The following is a 21,995-nucleotide window of genomic DNA, read 5'->3' as shown; positions in this document are numbered from 1 at the left end:
AAGATTAATACATTAAAACAAATAGCATATGACATTTCTCACACAAGTGCAATTCAAAAACCGGTATATAACAAACATAATATTACTAAAGCGCTTCACACCAGTATTTATAAAGGAAAAGGTTTATATAAAGTGGCAACCTCAAAAAATGTAGAATTAAGGTGCACCTCAAACATCCCTCATAAAAAAATTATTTTGATGTTGGAAAACCCTCTAATTGATTATGCATCGAGATGTATAAATGTGAAAAGAAAATAAGATTTCGAATAGTGAATCTTGAAACACATTATCTTGACTATCTATTCTCAAGATTTTTATGTGTTTATAGATCTACTTGATTTGAACCATTTTTTAAGTTTAAAATTTTATAATGAGATATCAAAATAGATTTTCAAGCCATCCTAAGAATTGTTTACACCAAATCATATTTTTGGAGTTGGCTATACAAATTCTACCCTATCTAAAACTATACCCTCAGTGAGGCCATAAGTTCTCATATATTTTCTTGCTATTTCTAATTATGGTATTTTGAACTTACTCCGTGCTTTTTTGGAGCTTTCTACTTGAATAAACTCCCACTTCTTAATCGGTGGAATTTAATCAAGACTCAAACTCCCACTTCTTAACAGGTGGAAGTTAACCGAGCAACAAAATGTGGATGCAGTCATTTCTCCACCAAAATGTAAATGTCAATAAACTTCCCCCAAATATGACTCGCGAATTTTATTTGCATTTGGTGAGGACGCAATATATCTTTCACGATGTACAGTTATGATAAGAGCACAGTTTTCGCGGTGAAAATGTTTAGGAATGTTAAGCATGCAGTTCCAATAAGAAAGCACATTCACTTCCCAATTAAGAAGTCATCAACACAACTACAAACCAAATATTGATGGTTTCAATATTGATGGTTTCTTTCTTTCAAAAATCTTGATGATTACAAACCAAATATTGATGGTTTCTCTTCTTTCAAAAATCATGATGATACAGAATCTGATGAAAATTACGATGTAAATTAGTGCATACAGCACATCTTACTGCTCACATGTCCAGATAGCATGTAGCCAATATCTCCAGAAAAGAAGAACAATCTTAAGCACCATGAATTGACTCCAAAAGTAATCAATCATTTCTCCTTTCTTTCTCAATAAACAGAAATTATACATCTGTTTAAAATTATTGGGCATTAGATATTGCCACTCACCCTTCCAATTATTCACAGGGTGGCCAATATTTCCAACAAGAATTAGGACATTCGAGAAAAAAATCCGACTTCTATAAATGATTGTTTTCCCTTTTCTTTCGACAAAATACACAACAAATGAGAATTACAAAGCAATCAGAAGTACGTGGACTGCTTGATTGTGCCAAACAAGTCCAGAACATGCCCACCCTTTCAAATAAGGGGGTGGTCAAGAATTAAGTAAAAGAATTTTTAAGAAACTATCAAGTTGTTTATCACATAAGAATGCGGAGAACAGCAATCCCAACAGCTGAAATCGAGACCAAAGTTCCGATGCAGTATTTGATCACGTCGTATTTGGCTGCTTCCAACTGAGCCCTTAAAGCATGGATTTCCTGGAAAACAAGAAAAGATTCAAGCAACACAAATTCAATATACAGCTCAAGTCCAACATTACAAGCATATATTTTTGTAATAAAAAATAAAATAACAGCAAAACTGACCCTGTCAAGCTTGTTAGTGAGACTAGAGGTTTCTGCACTTTGATTGGCAAGCTCATCACGTATGCGTCTGCGACAGAGTAAGGCCACAAAAAAACAATTATTAAGACCCAATAATTCATGGACGGAAGAGAGGTATATATGTAGTCATTAGAACCCGAATCGGGTATACAATTCTCATAAAGCCCGAATAGGTTCATCTTTCTTCTTTTCCTTTTTATTTGGGGGAGTGTAAGATGAGAATTCAACCCAAGAACATACTGCAATTGATAAGCCAAGAAGCCTAGCCCAAAAGCCAGAAACATCTATCACACATCCATTACTTGGAATGAGCAAGAGTCGAATTTGTATATTCACTTGAAATGGTTTAATATTTCAATGAAGAATAAGCTAACAATCAAGCAAATAAAAAGTTGTAAAGTGTCCCCAAAAATATCACAAAAAAAAATATACGATTTAAGAAGGAAAAAGAAAAAAGAACTCACCCCCTTTCCAGGTTCAAATCAAGACGTTGTCCTGCAGTAACTTTGTCGATCTCATACCTGTGTCCAAAAAAACATTAATCACAATAACGAAATCAAAACAAACAAGCAAATGCATTTTTATAAGAGTACAAAGAAAAATGGTGTAGATCTTGACCTTAGCTCACTGCGCATCTTTTCTATATCAGTTCGAAGCTTTTCTGTTTCACGTTGAAGCAAAGAAAAATGGTGCTCCTACATGCCCCAATAGTCCAAATTAACCATAAAACCATCATTTAAATAATAACCATGTAAAAAAGATATAACTAAGAATAAACTACACCAGGTTTTACATGCTCCAACTGTTATAGAGAGCAGACAAAACCAAGCACCACCTCACTGCAGAATAAGGTGACCTATACAGGACAGTGAAAAAAAACCCAAATTGCCCTAATGTAACACAAAAAACATGGAGCTTTATGCCATGGTTCCATAGCTTTACCTGCATCTAAATGCCTAAACATAATATTTTCTAAATTAATAAATAATTCCACAAATATCCATTGAAAGGCAAAGCATCCACGTTGCATGTCTATGAGAACCATCTTTGTTAATGAGGCAAATAAATCTTATCTGATTGAATTGAAGGCTTTGGAACACAGATGCATCCAGTAATTGGTTTTCTTTTTCTTCTGATAAATCATCCATGAATTGGTTTTCTAGATGTGGAAATTACACAGGCACCAATTATCATGACAGGAAGAATAATAAGTACAAAATGAAAGCAGGGAGGAAGCAAGTGTGTACTAATAGATAATCAAAGACTTTTGAGGCAATTATAAACACCAATATAGCCAAAGTTGTGCGGCAATCCCAAAGAAGAGAGATTTGCCTTGCTTAGAAATCCAAGACCATGATTTCTTAGGTAGAAAAAAATGAAGTAGCATATAAATCAAAACATTATACATTGCATAATATTGTAAATATTTTTTAAAATTCGTGCAAGTAAAAACACTATAGGCATCTTTGGATGTACTTGTTATCACTAATAATTCAATTTTTCAATAAAATGAATCCTGATAATGAATTATCTACGTTTTTGCAGTGTCCTTCATAAAATTATCTGATATAAATGTATAGGAAGTTTTACATGTGAGTTTACCCTTTTGAAAAGCTGTTTTTACTTTATTCAAAATAATTTGCTGAAAATGACTTGTTTTTTAGCCAGAAATAACTTAATATACCTGAAAATCACCAAAAAAGTTAAATAATTAAACATAATTATATGTCATACAAGGTATGTACAAAACAGCTAACAAAACAATATTATGCAGGGTATATTTATTTCAGATGAGACTCTACTCCTGATGAGATTAAATGTCATCCAAACAGGCTACACACATATCATGTATGTGATGCTGATATAAACATGAAAAAGAACATTTATGATATACTACCCGAACATAACATGTTATATTATACCACACACGCCAACCACAGGCACATAAGGCCTTTACACACTCATTGCATTCCACATGTAATAATGGTTAGGTGCACCCTATGTTCCAAGGACCCGGATGCCAGAATCCATGTCCAACTCAGTTTTGAAGAATCTGAATCACCAATCTATATTTTGCCAAGTCCAGCACAACTTCAAGTTGTACAAGGCCAATGTGCCTGTACATATTTAATCACCAATCTATATTTTGCCAAGTCCAGCACAACGTCAAGTTGTACAAGGCCAATGTGCCTGTAAATATTTACATATAAACTTTATGTGACTTTCAGTGATAAAATTAACTAAAAAAATAAAACGAACAAGATACATTAACCCTCTTATAATTTAATTCCCAAAAAAACCCTTGAGTACATGAAAAGCCCATGAAATTCCCCCAAGATGAAAAGGATATTTAACCTCCCAACCCCCAACCCTAACAAAACACAGCATACCCTTCTTATCATCAAATTTTCAACACTTGCCCTTTCTCTTTGGTCTAATAACCCCAACATACAAAGGAAATTTGGGATGTTATGATTAACTTACTTGAGAGGTTCACGAGATGAGAGAGAGAGAGGTTCAAAAGTAAGAGAAAGAGGGAGGGAGTTTTTCTAGGGTTTGGTTGACAAGGTCATCATCATCATCATCCAAGCCTTATCCCAACTATTTGGAGTCGGCTGCATGAATATTGTTCCACCATTCCGCTATATCACGGGCTATACCCTCAGTCAGGCCATAAGTCACCATATCTCTTCTCACTACTTCCATCCATGTTCTTTTGAGCCTTCCACTTAAACCAAATTACCCCTCCTAACTACGATTGTTCTAAGTAGACGCAGCATAATTTGGTTAACAAGGTTATTATAGAAAATAAAAATGACAAATGTTGTCATTTGAACGATGAAAAAGGTACATGGGGGGGTTAAGCATCCTTGTCTTTTATTTTGGAGGGGATCCATGGGCTCTCCATGGACATGAGGGTTTAGATGGGATTATATTATAGATGGGCGGTATATGTATTTTGCCAATAAAATATGTGGCTCCAAATCAAAGACACGCACATCCAAATCATAGGACTCATGCGCCCACATGTCTTAAAACATGGAGATGTCTCTTACAATGTGGAAACAAGAACAATACATAATCGACACATGTGTCTTGTTTGTTCAATCTACAGCATCTCCATATAGCGAAACCATGTATGTTTGTCGACGTGGCTTTCCTGTGTCTATGTGTATATCCTATGTGTTGATACATACATGTATCTAGTGCGTTGACATATTGAATTCTCCTAAAAGCACATGACACATGTGATTGCCACATGGGGTGTACCACACATTCCGTGCATTCACAATGGAAGGGTGGAGATGAACCATTTCTCTTCTTGATCAGATAATTGCAGCGGCACTGTTCATCTCCACTTGTCTATCATTGAGAACTAATGGTGGCGAGTGGCAACTAACATGTAGTATACAAATAAAATAACCTGTGCAGAATGGAATCATTTCCCAAGACATCTAGCATACAGATGGGATGCTCGGTAGCAACGTAGCATGTATAAAATGTTTTGGACTTCAAAATTTCGAGTACAACATGCTGCCAAGTGCAAGTGACTTTTGATAAGGAATATTTTATATAAATTAGCCAAGGAAACTTTAATATACCCCATACAATGGGAGTATCATGCAAGGTTACACAATATTGGATATGCTTATCAGCATTAATAAGCATTAGTGTTTTAAAAACGACGAGTCAGCACAAAATCGCCTGGGTCGACCCAGGAATCGGTCATCCCATGCCGATTCTTGCAAAACATAAGAAAATGCCTGTGTTTAGAGCCAAAACAGCAATTTTGAACCATAAAACGGCTAGTTTCAATAGTAAAACGGCGAGTCACTACAGTTAAAATAGGCATGCTACAGTAAATCCCATGCTTTGCCCCTTTTTCACCGAAAAAGATGTTGGATCTGTAAAAATCCGTCGTTTTTATCAATAATGGTGGGGAGTAACTTTTTGCTAGATGATCGTGGTAATATTGCCTTTCATCAAAATTAGGTAACATGATTTGTAGTTTTGTACTTTTTCTTCTGATTTTTTTTTTGAGCGAGATTTATGGTTTTTTTTAGAGGGTTTGGGATTTCCGCTGTTTGTTGCTTTGAATTTCCATCGGGGTTTTATCATGGGGTTTGGACCTTGTCCTGTAAGGAAACTTTAAACTATTTTTTAATCAATTTTTATTTGGGTTTCTATTATTTATTGTGTTTTTTATTTAATTATTCCAAGAATGTGTTGTTATGGTGTATAAATTCGAAGGGTTCTCTGTTGCAGGATTTAAATGTTTTTTCCTTTTTTTTTGCTTATATTGGGGTGGTGGATTTTAGAGAGAGAAATTTCAGTTGGGTTGGGCCTATTTGTCTTGTTAGGTAGTTTTCGTGAACTGTTCAAATTTTTAGAGATTTTGTTGAGGAAATTCAGAATGTTGATGTGTCTTTTGGTAGATATTTTCTTTATCAGATTGCTGATTTCAATACTTGTTCATGTGGCTGTTTTATGGTGTTTTCCTTTTTGATGGTTTTTAGCTTTTCCTTTTAAGTTATTGCATCCTTTGTTATTTGTTGAGAGATGCTTAATGGGTGCTTGAACTTTCTTTTTTTTGTTTGGCCTGCTGATTTATGATCTTCAATAGCCCATTGGAATTTGTTTTACTTTCCTGTCCATAAAATATGTTGAGTTAAAAATTTTCCCTTCCACTCTTTGATGAATTGGCAAATCGAACCCATATTAAGCCTTAGTTATGCAAGAAATTGGCACATGTTGAGGGGATTTCTGTATATAGTGTGTTTTTTCTTTTTGACAGTTCGAAATCATTGTCATGTTCTTTACCTATCAAAAAGACGTTTGGAACTAATTTTCTAGAATGATTGGATGAAACTATTTTATGAATTGTATGCTTTATTGTAGTCCATGTATGATTTATATACTTCATCCATAATAATTCTATGCTTCTTTTTTTGTGTGATGTAAATTTAATGGTTACCAGTATTTCATACAGGGAAAGAATATCTCCATTTTCGCATATTGATACAAAAAAATGAAAGTTAATAATGTAGCACCCCCATTTGTTATTGGATTCCTAGGAAACAACATTTATAATGATTTTTTATAATTTTTTTGAATTTTGTTTAGGCAGAATCCGACTGATCCGACCGATTCGCCGATCCGAACCGCCGATTCACCGATCCGAATCGATTTTGGGATGCCTGATCTGGGGCACCGATCCATTTTTTAAATCATTGATAAGCATTAATGATTCAACAAAACCAAAATATTAAATTTCTTCATGGTAATTACAAGCTTGCCATCAGAAAATTACATAAAATCCCTCCAACCAAAGGTAACTTATGCTGGTTTCCAGTGTCAAAAAGTGTTGGTGTAGTTTTATGTTACTACACCTACCAGGGAGAATCTTATCAATCATCACATGCCTGTCTATACACCAATATAAGCTCAAGATCATGCATGAACAACACACATGAATCATGAGTAAAACAATATAAACATCCCCACTATCAGATAGAAAAGACAATTCAAATGTTTAGGAAAGAGAAATCAATCTCAAACGCAAGAGACAAGCTTGAAGATGATAAGACTGTTACCAACTAAAGTCTCGTGGCAGAAGATCCTCTACGATTTTCGCCCAGGGGGCAAATCTCTCATGCTTGAGGTGAGAAAAGCATAAAGTAATCACCTTGGCATGAGAACCCACGACAAGCTGAGCACCTCATTGTATGCCTAGTGAGGCCCTCATTATTCGGATGAATATTGAGGCTTTAAATCACCCAAAATCTCCTTTGTACGCACCCTTGATATTTAAAGTTTTTTGTTTTACTCAATCTTCAAAATTGCAAAAATACAGATATTTTGAGTTTTATATTTTAAAAAATAAAATAAAAAAAATCTGAGGAGCAATATTTTTGGGGGGAAGAGGTTTACAATACTTCCCTCAACATCTTCCCTAGAGAGACCCCATGCTCATGGTCCGAGGGCGTTTTCTTCCCTAGTGCTATGGGAAGCCCAAGGCAGGCGCCTCAACTGAGGCACTAGGTGCCAGCTCAAGGTTGGTCGCCTTGCCCTAGGCGAGGGGCCTAGGCTAGCACCTCACCCAGGCCAGACACTTTTTAATAGAATGGAGATCAATGCCTTGTTGGGTCCTTCAAGGGGCTGGCTACAAGCATAATATTCTTTGAAGGTTTGTAAGGTGGATGAGGCCCTCATATGAGGGCTAAGGGTGTGGTACAAAGAAGTTGGTCGAGGTCTTCAGTTGAGATGCCAAATCTTTTGCAAGTCATATGAAGCTAGGATGGGGCCAATGCCTACTTCTCATGATGTTTGATCCAACAAGGTATGAATGCATACAAAAAAGATAGTCTTTTACGGTAAAGTTGTCAGTCATAGAGACAATTGTATCACGTACTTTTTTTCATAGGGAGAAAATGAACAGTGTGAATGGAGTAGCCTTACTCTAGCCATACAAAAGAATATGTCTTTACGTTGAAACCTAAAACAAAAACAATTTAGCATGTGGGGCCACTCTCAATGCAGGAAGCAAACAACCTTATCCTAAGGTCTCAGGAATCCTTTTGAAGTCCAGGCCACTGCCACTCAAAGAAATGATAACCTACATAAGAAATAGGCTAAGAAAACTACTTCAAATCCAGGAACTAACAGAAGCTCATACTAACTACACTCTACTGTTGCTTTTCATGTTGACACCAATGATGAGCCTCTACCCTTTGAACCTATGCCCCTTAAAGAAATTATGATCGACAAAAGAAAATGACAGGGGAAGCCACTTCCAAAGCCAGGAACTGACCGAAATTCAGACATTTTCCATGCATCACCATGACTTTTTGCTATATTCTCTCATTGGGCTCACATCAACTTCCATCATGAACCAACAGTTGACCATAAAGCCAAACATGTTGCCCATTCCATAGAACAATTTGTCTCGTGTCAGGCTCCCCATGTGCTTTTATTACTGATATTTATGTTAATAATGTTCTTAGCATGTGTCCCTTTTCTCCTTTGAAGGTGTTGACGATATATTATTAATAGGAATAACGACAGAGTTCTCACCAAAAGTAATGGGCAAACCAAAAGCTGAGTGCTCTTAGACAAAAATTACTTAAGCAGTAACAAAAAATTGCTTACCAAAGCATGAGTAGATGGCAGCCGACAAGTCAGGAGCTCAAGAACTCGTGCAAGCGACAAAGAGTGAAGAGAAAGAACAAAAAATGAGTAGATGGCAGCTCGCACATTGGGTACTTTAGTACACATCCATCTGACAAAGTGGAGAGAAATAAAAGGGAGGGAGGGGGAGTGTAGGAGGAGAAAGGAAATGAGAGTAAAGAAAGGAGGAAAATAGTGTGAAGTCAGAGGGAAGGGAAGCCTAAGAGGAAAGATAATAAGGTTAAGTTAATAGAGAGAGGAAAAGGGTAAGGGAGGAGAAATGAGGTGCCTGGAGGAACGAATCCTAGTACACACTTGATTATACACAAAACCACCGGGTTATGCCCTAAAAACAGGAAATGAATGCCTGTGCTAAACTTGTGCAAACAAGATAGCAGAAAGTGACAAGTGGAAGCCTAGAGAGAAGAGGGGAAGAGAGGGATGTGGAGAAAATGGATAGGATAGAAAGGTGGCGAAAAAAAGAGAGAACAGGGAGAGCAAGATCGCAATAGAAAAAGAAAAGAAGAAAAAAGAAAGACAGGAGGGGGGGTAAGCACCGAGAACATAGAAAGGAGTGAGAGATGAAAGAAAGACCAAAAAAGTACATATTCCCAAAACATATTCTAAAGGCTTCAAGAGTGTTGTAGGGCCACACTAGCAGCAGCCCCTCCTTAGCCAGTGCATCAGCACCGCAGGGGCTTCCCACCGGATAAACAAAACTGAAGTCCATAGATGCACCAGAAAACCATCACTATGAGATGCAAACCTTCACCAATTAACAGAAAGTGCCTCGCATAAATGATGAGAAAACTGTTTTCTAGAGGAGTCCCTCAGAATATTTCTTTTTTTGGGACTAAATTTCTTTTGCGAAGTGTTGTTCGGCTAAACTTTATGCCGCTAATTGTTCTGCAAGAACTTTAGCTGCTCCAAAAAGCCAAACGTATTTCAGCAAGCAGTTCAGCAAATACCATGCTCAACAGGAAAACCATGTGGCCCATCCCACTAAAATGAAGTTCTACGCATGGATCAATCCTAACCCAAGGAGTTAAGAGGCAGCAGTGCACTGAACTGAACATAACAGACCAAAGTTTGGCATGGATCAATCCTAACCCAAGGAGTTAAGAGGCAGCAGTGCACTGAACTGAACAAAACAGACCACAGTTTGGCATGGATCAATCCTAACCCAAGGAGTTAAGAGGCAGCAGTGCACTGACCTGAACATAGCAGACCAAAGTTTGGCATTTGGGGCAGCGAAGTTTAATAAGGAAGTAAATGATTAGCAATTATACTAACAGGGTGTGATAATGAGGGTTATAAGGAGGCAACAGGGCAAAGCAGATCCAGTAGCTGATTCCAGACCATGAAACTGGAATCCATCTCATGGAATCGAAAAATTTGAATTCTCAAAACTCAAAAAATCAGAAATGTTTCACAACACAAAAAGGAAATTTTGCATCCTCTTCTCTCCAGCCAACGGATTGAACATGTTTTAGGCCCAGCAAAGAAGAAATCCCTATCAACTACTAGCACAGGCAAACAAATAGTAGGAGTTACCTTTTCATGGTCTCATGATTGTGCAATGAATGTATATACAATCAATGATGGAAAGCCACCTAAAATTATTAAATTTAATTGGCAGTTTCTAATTAAATAATAATTGAGGGACAAGATAGAAGCATGAATTTGTATCCAAGCTTCTCATTTTCCTCAAACAGGAAGCACAAAGACTTGATTTTTCAAGTTCACCCAAATCAATATCAGACATCTGCGACGTTCTCTAACAATAAAAATAACAACCAAAGGAAGGACAGGAGACAGTCAGATTTAGGATCATGCTTCTCATTTCTATATATAGAAGCACAGACGATGAAATTGTTCACATTCTAAGGAGTAGAGAACACTGGAAAACAGAACATTAAAACTACAATCATGATCTTGTAAGAAGAATCTATCGACTATGGATCAAGATAATTTCCATCCAATCATGAATTGTGTGCAAGACATACCCAAGCAGTTAGTTGGAAACACAGATAAATATTGAAGAGTTCAAATGGATAAAAAAAAGGGATATTGTTAGAGAATCACAAGGAGCCAATAGTTTTTAAGACAATGCACAGGATGTAACATAATATAGGAATAAATGCCTCCAAACTCTCGTACTAAATTATTGTTGCATCAAAAAATAAAATGGGGAACCTCAGGAGTAAAAAAATATTTTATAATCATATATATCTATATATCTATAATCATGTGAGAAGCATAAAAAATATTCGATTGATTAAAATGCAAACCCTAATTTGAAGGTTTAAAAACTCATTTGCTATGTAAGGATTGCTTTTAGATGATCCTCATAGATATAACGTTACATTTTCCTATGTGCTAATAAATTTAGAATGACTTCTTCCCAAACAATATTCAAATTTTATGTATGCATCTTACATTTTCCTATGTGCTAATAAATTTAGAATGACTTTTTCCCAAACAATATTCAAATATGAGCTAATAAATTTAGAATGACTTCTTCCCAAACAATATTCAAATATGAGCTAATAAATTTCGAATGACTTCTTCCCAAACAATATTCAAATTTTATGTATGCATCAATTAAAAAGTAACAAGCTTTAGAGTAACCACACAATACGAAACAATATATCAAAGGAAACAATACAGCTAAAGCGTGATAATAAATTTAGAATGACTTCATTCCAAACAATATTCAAATTTTATGTATGCATCAATTAAAAAGTGTCAAGCTTTAGAATAACCACACAATATTCTTCAAAGGAAACAATACAACAAACCTAAAGCTAAGTACCTGAGAACTTTGAACTTCAGATTTAAATTTTGAGATGTTAGATTCTTGAATCATTTCACTCTACAAAAGAAACGAACCCAAACAACATTAATAAACACCATATCTAGTACAACATAAATAAACATCACATCTAATAGAATCCAAGAATCAACAAAATATACTACTAAGTAAATTTATATGATTCTTACTTTCTGCACAAAATATACTACTAAATAAATTTAAATGATTCTTACTTTCTGCATCTCCATTTTTGAGACAAAAGACTGAGCCACATTTTCCAAGCTATCATTCAGAACTTCAGTAATAGCTGCTGTTATCGCCTCAGCATGGTTTGATGGTACACCTTGTGCTTCTAATCTTCTAACCTGAAGATTAGAAAAATATAATATTGATAAGCATCCAAATCCAAAACCAGTTTCCACAACAATTACAAATTTTTAACCCAAATCCAAAACCAGTTTCCACAACAATTGTACCAGTGCAAGAGTGTCCACAAGGAAGGCCCGTTTTCCATTTGTTTTCACAAGCTGTGATATCTCCCTACAAGTCTGGGATGGTAAAGTAGGTTGTTCTCTTGCTCTTGCCCTTGCCCTAGAAGTAAAGGCAAGGTGTAACTCAATGGGAGAAAGGCCGGAGGCCTGACTTGAAAGGGGTCGAGACGCTTGCCATGTCGCTGTGGCTCTTCGTATAGTAAAAGCCCAATTAGCCATAGATTTTGATAAGTTCAATTTTAAATCAAACTAGCATTCATACAAAATTCTCGGAGACCAACTCTAGCATTCATACAAAATTCTAGGAGAGCAACAAGCCAACAAATGTGTTTTCTCAAATCCTTTTAATCGCCTTTCTGGATTTAGCATTATTCTGGAACCTTAAGCCCTATCACCACAACAAACTCTCTTCAAATAACTATTCATGCAAACCATAATCACAGGAAAAAACGATTTTTGCACCAAAACCCTAAATTCTAAACACTTATTGGCTTTCTCGCCTGAAATTGCCAAGATCTCCTAGCTTCTTTCCTTTCACCGTGGAGTCATAAAAACCCTAGAAAGTACAAGCTATACACGTTTTTTATCCAGCGCAAACCTTGTAAAGCATCTAGATAGCACAAAAGCACCAAAACGCTTATCTGAGTTGGTGGCATGTCGCGGCAATATGAGTCTATGTTAATGGCGACCCAGCGTTTGCCCCAGGCTTTATTTTTTAGGGGTCTGCCATAAAATGCACATTGAACACGAGGTTGCTGCTGAGTTGTAACGTGAAGAAAAGCGGACACTTTCCAGGAAATTTTCGTTTTTCCCAGTTTTTAGGGTATCGTATGGAGAGAAAACGAGGCCCTTTTTGTGGGGCGAAGTAAGAACAGAGACCCACAACAGAACCTGGTCTTGCGAGAAGGTTCCGTGCACCCTTTTTCTCTCTAAGTTCCGTAAGTCAAAGAAATAATAATGATTAAAAATAGGAATCGATGCCAATTATCAAAGATGGTCTTGGTGGCTATCCACCGAATACTTTTTATAGGAAAAAGTTTGTACAGGATCGAGGTTCTAAACATTCGAATTATAGAGCCCGTTGTTTTTTTTGCCGAAATATCTTCAAATTCATCATCTCGACATCAATATGTATGGACATGACAAATATATAGATTTCAATTTTTTAAAATAATACATATATTTTTAGACCGTCATTTTTCAAGATTTTCAAGTTTTGATAGATCTGTTCGTTCTACACTATTTTTTAAGCTTTAAATTTTATAATTAAATACTAAAATATATTTTAAAGTTACCACAAAGATGTTAAGTATTGAAACCACATTTCTCGATACTATTTAAAGGTGCGTTTTTATTTGATTGTTTAGAGCCTCGGCTCTATACAAATCGCATCCCTTTTTAAATAGGAAATGTGATTAAAGGTTGAGAACCCTTAAAATTCATTCAAAGGGTCAAATTACCCTAGCGGGTGATGCATGTCCCAAATTCCAATAAAGGAAAAGGATTGTGTTAGCTAAGGGCAATCGGTGTAAAATTTTGGCACATGTTTTAACAAATCTTGGACCTATGATGAAGAAGACATCTCACAAAAAAAATTCAAATAATAAAAATATTCAAATTGCCCTTACTCAATATTAAGAATGAGAAATAACATACACACGTTTAACTCAATTTTGTGGGAATGATGTATAATCGTTTCCAATCCCATTCCAACCGAAATCTAGAATTTTCAATGTGAATTCTTTCGTGACGCATCCCATCCCTTCCCTATGTAATAATCTAAGTCATGGGGTAGACAATTATCTCATCTTTTACATCTTCCAGAACAAAACAAACGATAATTAATTTGATTTTAACTCAAACAAATACGACGCCCTAGCTACTCCAATGCAAATAGACTAACTAATGCACTGAAAGTATCATTTTCCTAGTTATATAGATAATCTGATTAGAAAATTATCAAATGTCAACGCAAAACACCTTTGAACCGCATCTAAAAGCCTAAAAAGAAAAGAAAAAAAAAGAAGAAGAAGAGCGGCTTGAATCCGACTCCAAAATAGGACGTTGGCGCATTTTGAGTTGCCGTCAACACATAATGAGTTATCACCAAAATTTGTTGTCAGATGGAGCTTAGCTTTGGGCCACAATTCACCGAGAGTGCTATGTTTATGTAGATCAAATATGAATTTCCATGTTTTACTTGGGCCTTTGACTAAACTAGGCACTTCAGGTTTAGTATCTGGTGCTGTGGGTTTTTTATTTAGGTCATAAGTACCTAGATAAAGTGGTTTGGGAATTTAGAGAATATGGTTAACTAGAAATTCAATAGGCCAAAGTGTGATGTTTACAAATGTGATAGAGCGAGAACTTATACACTATTGGCTCCCTAGAAATCTCAATCTGGATATGAAATTTCCAGGTTAAATAAATCTTGGAATACGAGTAAATACTATGTGGAGAGCATCTAGATGGAATGCATGTTTTGTGTTGTACTTAGTCAATAAAACTTGTATTATATAATTTCATTTAAATTTCAAGTTATAAAAAGTCTATTTTAGATCTATTTACATCTATGTAATTCTACCCATAAATATAAAGTTAGCTCTTATTATTTGGTTATTTTAATTATTGTAATTAAAATATGTTTTTACCAATTGAAAGTTGAATCCAATGAGTATATGAAAGTCTCTCTAACTCCTATTTCTAATTCATTTCTAACTATGCCCTTTCTCTTTAACTCTTTTTTTTTCTATGGACATGCAATTATCTCTCTAACCTCTCTCTCTCTCTCATCGTGACATCTCTTCTCTTTAACTCCTCTCTCTAAGCTATGTGTTTTCTCTTTAACTCCTTTTTCTCTCTGGCCATACCATTCCAACTTCTCTCTCTTACATACAAACATCATCATAACTTTTTTTTTCAACTCACTGCTAAGTGTTATCGTCACTGCTATGTGTTATCGCCTCTGTCTTTTATTTCTCTAACCCATCTATCTAACCTTGCCATTTTCCTCCATAATTACATCTCTCTCTAATTATTCATTTTCTCTCTCTTCTTTCTAATGAGCCCCTCTCTAACTCCTTTCCCGATCTAATTCCTCTGTACTCTTTCTAACTTCTCTCTATCTAATCATTCTCTTTCCCCTTCAAACTTCTTTATCTCTCTAACCATGCTATTGATATCCCTAACTTCTCTCTCTCTCTATCTCTTTCCAACTCAACTCTCTCTAATCATGCCCTTTTCTATCTAACTTTTGTTTCTCTTTAGCTCCTCTCTCTAACCATGTAATTTCTCATTTCAAATAATTTATCTCTGGCGAACTTCTTTTCCATTCCCATTTTAACTCCGTATTTTTTCTCTATTTGTTCCGTATCTCTTTTTTACTTATCTCTCTCCTAACCATGTCAACTTGTACTTGTAAGACTTTGATTTGTAAATCACTTTTTTTTTTTTTTCCAAAACTTCGATTTGTAAATCACTTTTTTTTTCTTTTCCGAATGGATGTATCCAGGATATGAGCTAAAAGGAGGGATATGTTTTTGACATTTTGATCTCTGAATGGGAACCAAATCACTATTTTTTTTTTTCTTTTTCTAATGGATGTATCCAGGACATGAGCTAAAAGGAGGGATATGTTTTTGAGATTTTAATCTCTGAATGAGTAACAAGGAAAGAGGAAGTTTTTTAATTCAGAGAAAGACATGCCCCTACCTATTTTTTCAAATAGTCTAAGAATTAGTTTTTTGAAAGTGAAGATGGTGTGAGTGAGAATGAAAACCACAACGTAGTGACTAATATATGGGGGTGCTACCACCACAATCCCTAACCCCTTTCCCAAGAGAGAAAAAAGTATTGGAGAAACAAATGTTTATTTATGATTCAATAACATATTACAGAAGTAAGACAAATGGTTATACTAAAAAAATACAAATGTTTGTTTCTCAACAACAAGCATGGTTGAAGTTGGAGAGAGATGAAAATGGGATTGAGTTAGAAAGTAGACTTGTGTGGGTTTTTTTGGGTTTTGATAATTGTTAAATACATCAGTTGGTATACTTCATCAATTACATACTCACTATTGCCACTTCCATGCTTGTCACTTTCCCACCAATATTTTACTCTGCTGCTTAATCATACTATACCTTCAAGACCTTACACTACACTCAATTACACACTCTCACTTACTCATCTCTTTCTAGCCCTATATAAGGGTGGTAATGGGCGGGGCCAGTCCTAGGTCTTGTTCTTATAAGGCCGGCCCAGGCAGAGAAAAAGCAAATAAAAAAAAAAAAAGTGAATCAGGCTAGGCCAAACTAGGTTGGCACTAGCCCTAGCCCAGCCCTCGAGCCATAGTTTATGGCCTTGACCCTACAGTTTTAGGGTGGGCTGCCCAGCCCATTGCCAACCCTGCCCATATCTCTCTTTCTTCCCTATGTTCCTCGATGCCTTAGGCTTCAATCAGACTCCTTTTATATAGCTTATGCTCACTTTCTTGGCTACCCAATTAGTGGACATTATTGTGCCACCTAATCTATGCATGTGTTCTTTTCTCATAAACCGCGCATAGTTCTCAAGAGAAAGATGGGTTTTGGAAGCCTCAATTTCTTTCTTTTTTTCTTTTTTTCGGGTAATTCAATGGGGATGAGCCCTTATCTATTTTTTAAACTGTTTGTGGTTTTTTAATGTATTAGGTGAGAATGAAAGCCTCTTGAGAAAGAGAGAGAGAAAGCCATATGTTGACTCTACATATTAGAAATTTAGATATGGGAGAGGGAAAAAATGCAAATGTTATATTTTTCTACCTTTAATTTTAACATAAAATATTGCCATGTAAAGAGAAATATGACATTTGCATTTTCTCTCTCTCCAATATGAAGATGCTTGGAATAAATGCTTTGAATGTCTAAAAATATAGAGATGATTTGGATAAATAATTTCACATAATGTTTTAAGACCCGGAAATTAGTTTTGGATTGCCCAACAATTGTACGATCTAGCTAAGCCAGGTTGGCAATCTAGATCAGTCGACAGGTGGAAAATCAATTAAAATAAAATAAAACGAATGAGATTTGGGGAACACTAACTTGGATTGCACTCTTATTGAATTTTATCCATATTGACAACTCACAATGCAGATCACCAAGTTCTAAAACATTGATTTTACATGAGGGAAAAGAGGCCTCTAGCTAAAAGAAAGGAGTTCTAGTTGGAATGTTCTTATCTTTTTTAAAATCTGTTTTTACTTTATTCATTGTAATTTGCTAAAAGTCATATGTTTTGGCTAGAAATAGACAAAAATTGTTGGAAATCATTTAAATCTCAATAATTAGATAATATAATAGTTCCAAACGACTAATAATTTAATATACTCCAAAGTATATTAATTTTAGAAAAGATAACCTATTTCAAATAAAAGTAATTGTTATCCTTACTATAAGTACAAATAAAGTTAGTCATTAATAAGATAATCTATCACCCATTTTTTCATGTGGATATAAGTACAAACATGAGTAGCCAACTAGCCTTCCGTTAATGAGAGACTATAATAAATTGAGGAGAACCTTGAGATATACAAATCAAATCATAAATGGATAATAAAAAGAGAATTTTATGCTCTTGTCCTTTAGAAATCATTATTATAAATTTATTGTCAATTTTTGTTTTTTACATTCATACATCTTTTTCCCCTTTTTTTAGTTGGTCTAAGGTGACACTGACTTTGGACCAAACTTTTATTAATATTATTATTAGTTATTGTGACTTTTGACCTTGAAGTTCAAAGTGCTTTCACTTTGGACTTTTAAGTTTCGAAATGAAGGTTTTAAAATCCGAATTAACTTAACTTTGGGCCTTCACTATATACATTGAACGCTTGAAGTTAAAGCACTTTGGACCTTCAAGGTCCAAAGTGAATGGAATTGGAACCTTGAAAGTCATATGTGGATGTAGTTATAAAAGTTGATAGGGGCACTTTGAGAAAAAAAAAAAAAAGACATGAATATAAGAACAGACTTTTAATACAAAAATTTGAAAAAAAAACATTATAATAACATATATTTTGGGGTATAAGTGTAAATTCTCTAATGAAAGTACATGGGAATAGCTCCAAATTTTTGTATATTTTCATTTTTAGCTGATAGATATATATTTTATGGGTCCTATGTGAATGGAGTTCACATATTGATGAGGCACATTGAGAAAAAAATAAAGAATAAGACAGGAATATGGGTGGGGAAGGGTCCTGTAGGATCATTACTCTTATTTTAAAAAGGGAAAAATTTATATATAGTGTAGGCTCAAAACAATCAAATTAGAGCCTACCTCAAAACTTTCACTAGAAGAGGTTGTTTTGATGCCCAAAAATCATCAAATTGATCATCTTGACATCAAGATGCATGGACTTGGAAAAAAATGGATTTCAAGTGTCACGACCCCGCCCCCGACCGCCTTGCCTTTACTGACGGAGGGCGACCGAGCGCAAGTTCATGATCGCAATGTAGTGTTTGTCACTAAGGTAGGAGTAGACTCAATCCCTTGTTCACGGTAATCAAGTAAACCAAGGAAAGCAAACACTTACGTGAGCCTAAAAAATTTAAAACTTAGCAATTCCATTCATAAGAAGAGACGTTACATTATATTACAACTCAAAAGTAGTACAATAGAATTTAGGACTCCAGGGCCCATAATTACATAGTTCAAGAAAATAGTACAAATAGGGCTGAAAAGCCCAGCTACCTATAAGATCTAAAAACCCTTCTCTTAGTGGCCGCTTCAATCTTTAGCTGCAACCCACACTCCCAACTATGAAACGGTCACTTTCAGTCTACACGGAGAGAAAAAAATTGGAATGAGCTTTGAAGCTCAGTAAGCAACTCTAGTGTTACAAGTCAACCCATGTGCAATAAACAATTTACTAAATCATAATCATTGGCAGTGCAGTAGTCACGTATATTGGTCATCAGATCAGTACATCAATTATAAACAGGATATCCGAGTAACAATGCATCAATTATGGACAATGTCATGCAGTCATTACAACTATAGAAAATCACAGTCATAATTCATTCATTACACACTCACTCCCTAGTTCACCTACTCCTGCTAATAGAAGCCCTATCCTTCAGGGCAAGTCAATCCTGTTACTTAGGAGTTCTACCATCCCATAGGAGGGAGGGTAATGACAAGTGGGGTAATCCGCTTCGTAATACCCTCAACTCACATACACGGTCCTCAACGCGTATTGGAGGTTCGATAGGCTTTTACCTTGCAAGGCATGTTAGAATATGGATATCTTAGGTTCATATTGATATACATCATTATGGATGTATATGTATATATCTCTTGATAAGATTAGGTATCTTGAAGATAGAGACCAAGTTACTTGATCATCAAGTTATCACATCATATTTATGCCATATACTTATGTAATTGTCATATATATATATATATATATATATATATATATATAGGTACTATTTGATGTAAAGATTCCTCCAAATTATAGTGAAGATGTAGCCATTGGGCTTTGGATCCGTGCACGTAAGGCTTCGGCCTGAACCACGTAAATCTTGTGTTATCTTTGTTCTTTCTTCTTCTCTCTCCATTCTATGCTCCCACGAATTCTAAAAAGGCATCAGAGCTTTATGGAGTACACGTTGGGGCACGTGGTTGAGGGGCTACGTCACCTTTATGGAGTACGTTGACGTGCACAGTAGAAGGGCTGGGTCACCAAGGTCGTGCCGTATGTGAGCTTTATGAAGGACGTTTGTTTCTTTCTCTCTCTATAAGTCCACTCGTCAAAAGTCCCCCCTCAAAAGGAGGGATAAGTTGCTAGAGCCAAAGGAGAAAGAAAAGTCAGTTGGCCTATGGTCCATTATCAAAGAAAATACTGGTAAAGCCCTATTTGAAGTTTGCCTCCCTGTGTATTGTAATGAGCCGCTTTCCTTCTAAGAGAAGTGCTTTAAAGATTTGGCGTATTCATATTTGGTTGACTGTGCATCAGAATGGGCAAGAAGGGGAACAACCTGATGAGGATCTTAAATATTGCAGCTTTCACTGCATCCGGCTATGCATCCACTGAAGGTCGTCAATGCAAGCCTTTCAACCCTCTTCTTGGGGAAACCTACGAGATTAATTATCCATACAAAAGACGTCTGTTTCTTCTCTGAAAAGAGCAATTCTGCGCAACTCCTAGACGGTGGCCTCAAAATTCTTCCTAGCTTAAATCAACAAATTCATTAATTCCCAATGCATAAGTAAGCCCTTTACTATTGGTTTCCTGATCGATCAGTTCGTATATCCGTTTCCGTTTGATTTGGGAGTTTATAGTTAAAAGAAAAAAAAAATGAAAAAGTAGAGAAGAAAAAGAAAAAAAAATGGGTGGTATTTTTTTAATGATGTGGGCTATTGTCTAGAAGCCGAATTTCATTGGCATTTTTTTTTATATCATTGTACTCAAAACAAATATATATATATATATATATAAGTTGGGTGTTTCTTCGTATCCACACCCAACTTGAGGAGGAGAGTATAGGAGATATGGAGATGAGAAGAGTAGAGATGAAGTCAAAATATCTAGTGTACCCGCTATGTGGACAAGAACATCAATTCCGGTATACGCGCATTTTTCAGTTGTCTCGTGCGTTATTTGCTCCTAGCGCCTTGCCATGTAGCAAAGGACTTCGTCATACTATTGTTGTAGGGATATCGTCAGGGGGACCACATACATTCATGATTAGCGAATTTTTCAAGGATAAGTTTTCACGAATTTTCAGTATTCGTTGCCACTTTATTTGTTGTATAACTGTCTTTGTTGTGCCTTTGTAGCACTTTTAGTGGTCTTTAGACCAAGTTTGGTATTCACATGTCTTGGATTATATCTTTTCGATCTCGCAGACTATTCAAGCACGCTAATGAGAGCAGTGCAAGTTTCTTTGGCAACTTTTTGGTTTCAATTTCAGTTTGATGATCGAATTTCTCGATCTTGGTTGATGATCAAGTTTTCCGTTCTTTGATTGTCTTATTTGATGATGGAGTTTTTTGTTGCTCCATCCTGTGTGATGATCGTCGAGTTTTTCGTTACTCGATCTCGGATGTTCCTAAGAGAGAGAAAAAAAAATCATTTTCTTTTAGAGAGAGAAAGCGTCTAGAAAGGCAAGAAGCATCGGAAGAGAGAGATCTTCATAGAAGCCTCGGAAGAGAGATATCTTTAGAGAAGCCTATGAAGAGAGAAGATATTCAGAGAAGAAAGTAGAGAGCCCAAGAAAGGTTCTTTCTTGGAAGACCATGGTAGCCTGTGAAATTATCATAGATTTGATCACTACTCGTTTTTTTTGGCAACTTAGTATTGTTCAAACTCCAGCTGCTTTGTGTCAAAGTATTTTGAGTTTAAGAAGGAGCGTTAGGATATGGATATCTTGGGTTCATATTGATATACATCATTATGGATGTATATATATATATCTCTTGATAAAGTTAGGTATCTTGAAGATAGAGACCAAGTTACTTGGTTATCAAGTTATCATATCATATTTATCTTCTCTAGTTGTGTAATTGTCTTTTACATATAGAGGTACTCTTTGATGTAAAGATTCATCCAAAATATAGTGAAGATGTAGCCAATGGGCTTTGGATCCGTGCACATAAGGCTTCGACCTGAACCACGTAAATCTTGTGTTATCTCTATTCTCTCTTCTTCTCTCTCCATTATATGATCCCACGAATTCTAACAAGGGATCCATCAATTACGTATCTCATCTCATGAATCACAGAGAGCAATGCTTTTTTCTCCCCTAACCAGTTCCTGTCATTGTGCAGGT

General features: G+C 35.7%; 1 protein-coding gene across 2 annotated transcripts; it reads right to left on the bottom strand.

Annotated features, from left to right (window-relative positions):
* Positions 1-1,106: 1,106 nt before the first annotated feature.
* LOC18424264 (protein FMP32, mitochondrial) lies at positions 1,107-12,918 on the bottom strand. 2 transcript variants are annotated; one of them, XR_016040639.1, is made up of 7 exons: positions 12,163-12,918; positions 11,920-12,051; positions 11,687-11,746; positions 2,323-2,863; positions 2,169-2,225; positions 1,687-1,753; positions 1,107-1,578 (listed from the first exon to the last, which is right to left on the bottom strand). XR_016040639.1 is itself a non-coding variant. In XM_006828854.4 (7 exons), the coding sequence occupies exons 1-7, from the start codon at positions 12,394-12,396 to the stop codon at positions 1,459-1,461; spliced, it is 747 nt and encodes a 248-aa protein (XP_006828917.1). In that variant the 5' UTR covers positions 12,397-12,918; the 3' UTR covers positions 1,107-1,458. The 2 variants fall into 2 exon arrangements, 1 of the variants encoding a protein (XP_006828917.1); XM_006828854.4 differs by having other exon boundaries at positions 2,323-2,399.
* Between the last annotated feature and the right edge of the window lie 9,077 nt (positions 12,919-21,995).

This window comes from Amborella trichopoda, chromosome 9 (genome assembly GCF_054954075.1).
Source record: "Amborella trichopoda isolate Santa Cruz 75 chromosome 9, AtrichopodaSantaCruz75HAP2 v2.0, whole genome shotgun sequence".
In the NCBI taxonomy this organism is placed as follows: domain Eukaryota; kingdom Viridiplantae; phylum Streptophyta; class Magnoliopsida; order Amborellales; family Amborellaceae; genus Amborella; species Amborella trichopoda.
This window is presented reverse-complemented; position numbering and strand designations above follow the sequence as displayed.